Source organism: Lathyrus oleraceus, chromosome 2, assembly GCF_024323335.1.
Source record: "Lathyrus oleraceus cultivar Zhongwan6 chromosome 2, CAAS_Psat_ZW6_1.0, whole genome shotgun sequence".
Lineage (NCBI taxonomy): Eukaryota > Viridiplantae > Streptophyta > Magnoliopsida > Fabales > Fabaceae > Lathyrus > Lathyrus oleraceus.
The window spans coordinates 13,018,148-13,022,452 of NC_066580.1; the positions used below are offsets into that span (position 1 = coordinate 13,018,148).

A 4,305-nucleotide genomic window follows, 5' to 3' on the forward strand; every position below is an offset into this window, starting at 1 on the left:
TCTCTCACAAAGGTGTTGCTCTAAAATAAAAAATTCCACAATGTTCAATGCTCCCTAGTGAAAGACTCCCCCAACATTTAATAGTGTCAAAAAAATTCCATTATCAAATCCTTCTAGATCACTTGCCACGACATATGCTTTGTTGTCGGATTATTTTTTTTTATGATTCTAGGTCACTTGAAACAACATATGTTTTGTTGTCAGATTTTTTTTTTTATGATGGTCAATAATCCCTGCTAAATTGTTAAAAAACAAAAGAAAAAAAAATCTGGCACTTGAGAGCCTAGGCAGAAAGAGAGGTACATGTTTTAAGAATAGATTTTAAAATACTGTGTAATTGTCACATTTCAGTTTTGACATTGGTTAACATGTTTCTTTTCTTAAAGAAAATGGTTACGCAGAGAGCAGTAATTAAAAATAGTCATCATTAAGTATAGACATTGTAGCAGGCGTAAGATCAGCGATAGACGTGTGTGTGCTCTGTCTGCACGGAAAGATATGACAAGAAGTCAAGAATACACGTGCAACGGGAACTTCATGCTGACAGACCATGTTCATTTCCTTACAGACAATTTAATAATCATCTTATAGTACTAAACTTGGTTGTAACCTGTATACACACTGTAATAGATATTGTTTAGATACTGCAATATTTCAACACCCAAATATGGTGTCTCTTTGATATTTTGATCACAATCTGATCAAATTCTGAAAACACATGTCGTTTTTTATTTATTGGTTTTGTATGTTCCCAACACATTACTACTTTACAACAAAATTATACAACTCTAATTCAAGGCTATGCCCATTTTCAACCTCCAATACAGTGTCATATTATATTGATCTTTTAGGATGAACTCACATTGTTTTTATAAGAATTAACCATAGCACCGAATTGGGTCATTGCATCCTTTAACAGCAGATTGCTTGAAACCAAATCGACCGCCTTTCTCAAGATACTGTTGATGGTACTCCTCGGCTCTGTAGAACTTCTTAGCAGGAAGGATCTCAGTAACAATCTTTCTGCCCAATTGCTTCTCTTGTTCTTCCAATGATTCTCTAGCCGCTTTCTCTTGTTCAGGAGTGTAGTAGTATATTCCAGATCTGTACTGTGTTCCTACATCATTCCCCTGCCACATTCAATGAACCAAATGACACTATTACTAAGCTCTTACCATTCATGGAAGCTGAATCACAACTCACAATTTACAAACAAGACTTAACATGATAAAGTTTCTAACATAAACAAACAACTTCTTACATACCTGACGATTTGGCGTAGTAGGATCATGTTTAGTCCAGAACGTATCGAGCAGATTTTCAAAGGCACATTGTTTGGGATCATATTGAACCCTTACAACCTCTGAGTGGTTTGTGGTCCCTGCACACACATCTTCATACGCGGGATTATGCACAAGCCCCTGGGTGTAACCAACCTCTGTCTTACTCACTCCCGGCACCCTCTGGAAGACCAATTCAACACCCCAAAAGCAGCCAGCACCAAATTGAGCAAACTGCAGGCCTGGTGCTGGTATATCTTCATCTGGTCCCTGAGGAATGGCTGGATCCAGATTCTCTGATGACCTTCCACTGCCAAATCCAAGTTTGTTCAGAAGGTTCATGGAGGGCTTGGTCACAGTAGAATAGGGTCGGGTCTGTGAAGAGAAGCAAGAACGCTTGACAGAAAATCTAGAAAGTGAGGGTAGGAACTTGGTTTTGGCTGGAGTAGAGAAGGAAGAAGAAACAAACACTTGCAGGGAATTAGACGCAGTGCTATAGGTGCTGCTGGTTGCTGGTAAGAGTTTGAGTAACATCAGAATCCTTATCTAGAAACTATAATCAATTTCAATATACCCTTCAAAAACATAAGATCCATTTTCAAAATGCCGTTAAAAAACACAGAGGCTGATAAACTATGAGCAAATAACAGACAGATTAAAAATACACGTTCAATATGAACCTACTATCAGTGTAAGAGAGTTTTATGCTATCAAGAAACAATAGGGTGTTGCATTTAAAAGAACTTACAAACCTAGAAAGGGCTTAGGAGCCAATTGTGATAAGTATATGGCACTTATTTATTGATAGAGCAATTTTGCTAAACATTAATCAAGGATCATTTCAAACTCTTAAGGGTCTGTTTGCGAGTTGGTTTTGGAAGGAGTTTGTAGGGGAAGTTGGAGGGTTGCGTATATATTTTAATATATATTCGAAATTTATACAAAAATAAATAACAACATGATACATTAGCATATAATATCATATTGTTTTTTTATAACTACTTTAAAGTATCAAACACATTAAAATTTAGCGCTACAAAGTCCGCCCCTCCAAAACCCTCAAAAAAACCAACTTGCAAACAGGCCGTAAAAGAATTAAACCTCCGGAGAGAAAACCCGATACTGCATGCGGTCTAACACGAATAACAACAAGTCACATATAATACACATGCATATCAACTATCAAGTGAGAGCTCAAATTCTATACAAGAAGAATGATAAAAAAGCAAACTTTGAGTAACAAATCTTACCTAGATGACCAAGTACAAAAATAACTTGAAGTTTCATTGTTTATGTTCTAGACTTCATACAGGAATTTTATACCCTCCTAAAAATAGACTATGAGTTGCAAAATCACAGACCATAGCAACTATCATTAAACATTAATTTAAAGCTTCATGATGCTACAATTTTTTTTGATAAAAAAATAATATATAATTGATATCAAAATTGTCTCAAAGATTGTACTAATAAATTGATATTTTATTTTAGCAATTGAAACAGCATCACTTTCACTTAGACACTAAAAAAAACTAAAAACAAACTCACATGATACTGAAAATTGTTAATAAAATAGTGTAGAAAGATGAAAGAGAAATAAAATGAAATCCAATATGAACCTCATACCTGCTCCACAAATTCTCATCTTCAACCCTTCAATAAATTACATGAATCAATGTCCAGAAAACAATTGATAAATGATAAAGATAAAATCTTGATAACAAATAAATAAATTTGAACCGAAATTGAAAAAAAAAAACGTAAAAGGGGCGAAATTGAATTGGGAAATAAGAAACAAAGTTTAATTGGATTAAGAAAGAAGAATAGAATGAAGATACGTACCCGAGAGAGAGAGAGAGAGGCTTCAGTGGTTGTTAGAGTGAGAGAGAAAGAGGATGAGGATTCGTTCACGGCAAAAAGAACCAATCTTTGGCTGTGACGGGTAACACGATGACGTTTTGTTTTTCACTATGTTAGCTTCAAGCAAGAAAGACTAAAATGTCCAACATAAACTTATCGGTACACTTTATTAAAAGGGTAGGAACGTCGATTATTAATATTATAGATCGACATCGTACTCTAGATATCTCCTTAGGAAAGTCCCCATACGAATACCACACTACATAGTCCCTCAAATACGACACCTTTTGACATAAGACAAAATGTTTTTTTGATCGAGCCCCAGGGGAGTATCCCGAGGACCAGGACCTTTTTAAGGATACATTTAGATGAAATTTTTGTCAACTCCAAAGATCTAAGTCCCTCAGACAAGAGTTTAGATAACCTAAGGAGTATAAATCCCTTAGGCAAAAATATATGTAGCCCAACTAATGAGACTAACAGTCCCTCAAACGAGACTTTTGACCTCTTGGACAAGACTTCTATCGAGTCTTCGGTAAAGACTTATGATCAAGTATCTCAAGTTGGACATTTGTCGTGCCTCTTAAGCGTATTACTTGAGTTTGATCCCTCCCGAGGAGAAATTAAGTCCTTCAGGCGAGAGTTTAGTCAACTTAAGGAGTCTAAGTCCCTCAAGAGAAATTATATGTAGCTCGGCTGATGAGACTTTAAGTCCCTCAGACGAGGCGTTCACCCTTTTAGACGAGACTTCCATCGAGCCCTCAACTAAGACTTATGGTTAAGTCTCTTAGGCTGGATACCAGTCGCGCCTCTTAAGCATGTTACTTGAGTTTGGTATCGCTTGAGGAGACACTAAGTCCCTTAGGAAAAAGCTTAGTTAGCCTAAGGAGTTTAAGTCCCTTAGGAAAAATTATATGTAGCCCAGCTGATGAGAATATAAGTCCCTCAAGCGAGGTGTTCTTCCTTTTAGGCGAGACTTCCATCGATCCCTCAAGAAAGACTTATGCTCAAGTCTCTTAGGCTAGATATCAGTCGCGCCTCTTAGGTGTGTTACTTGAGCTTGGTCACGCCTGAAGAGACGCTAAGCACCTCAGGCGAGAGCTTAGTTAGCATAAGGGGTCTAAGTCCCTCAAGAAAAATTATATATAACTTGACTAATGAGACT

The 4,305-nt window shown here is 36.7% G+C and overlaps 1 protein-coding gene across 4 annotated transcripts; it reads right to left on the minus strand.

Moving 5' to 3' along the window:
* Window positions 1-706: 706 nt before the first annotated feature.
* On the minus strand, window positions 707-3,281 carry LOC127117649 (peptide methionine sulfoxide reductase A1). Of its 4 annotated transcripts, none has more exons than XM_051047731.1 (4): window positions 3,123-3,281; window positions 2,907-2,933; window positions 1,266-1,792; window positions 707-1,130 (listed from the first exon to the last, which is right to left on the minus strand). In XM_051047731.1, the coding sequence occupies exons 2-4, from the start codon at window positions 2,923-2,925 to the stop codon at window positions 879-881; spliced, it is 798 nt and encodes a 265-aa protein (XP_050903688.1). In that variant the 5' UTR covers window positions 2,926-2,933; window positions 3,123-3,281; the 3' UTR covers window positions 707-878. The 4 variants fall into 4 exon arrangements, with proteins under 4 accessions (XP_050903688.1, XP_050903689.1, XP_050903687.1 ...); XM_051047732.1 differs by having other exon boundaries at window positions 2,907-2,925; window positions 3,123-3,269; XM_051047730.1 differs by having other exon boundaries at window positions 1,266-1,855; window positions 2,907-2,925; window positions 3,123-3,261.
* Between the last annotated feature and the right edge of the window lie 1,024 nt (window positions 3,282-4,305).

Bases quoted from the DNA above. Each gene is read 5' to 3' on its own strand.
- LOC127117649 (XM_051047730.1), bottom strand. From the start codon at position 1,814: ATGTTACTCAAACTCTTACCAGCAACCAGCAGCACCTATAGCACTGCG. The intron at 1,131-1,265 runs GTATGTAAGAAG...TGAATGTGGCAG, and splicing joins CTACTACGCCAAATCGTCAG to GGGAATGATGTAGGAACACA.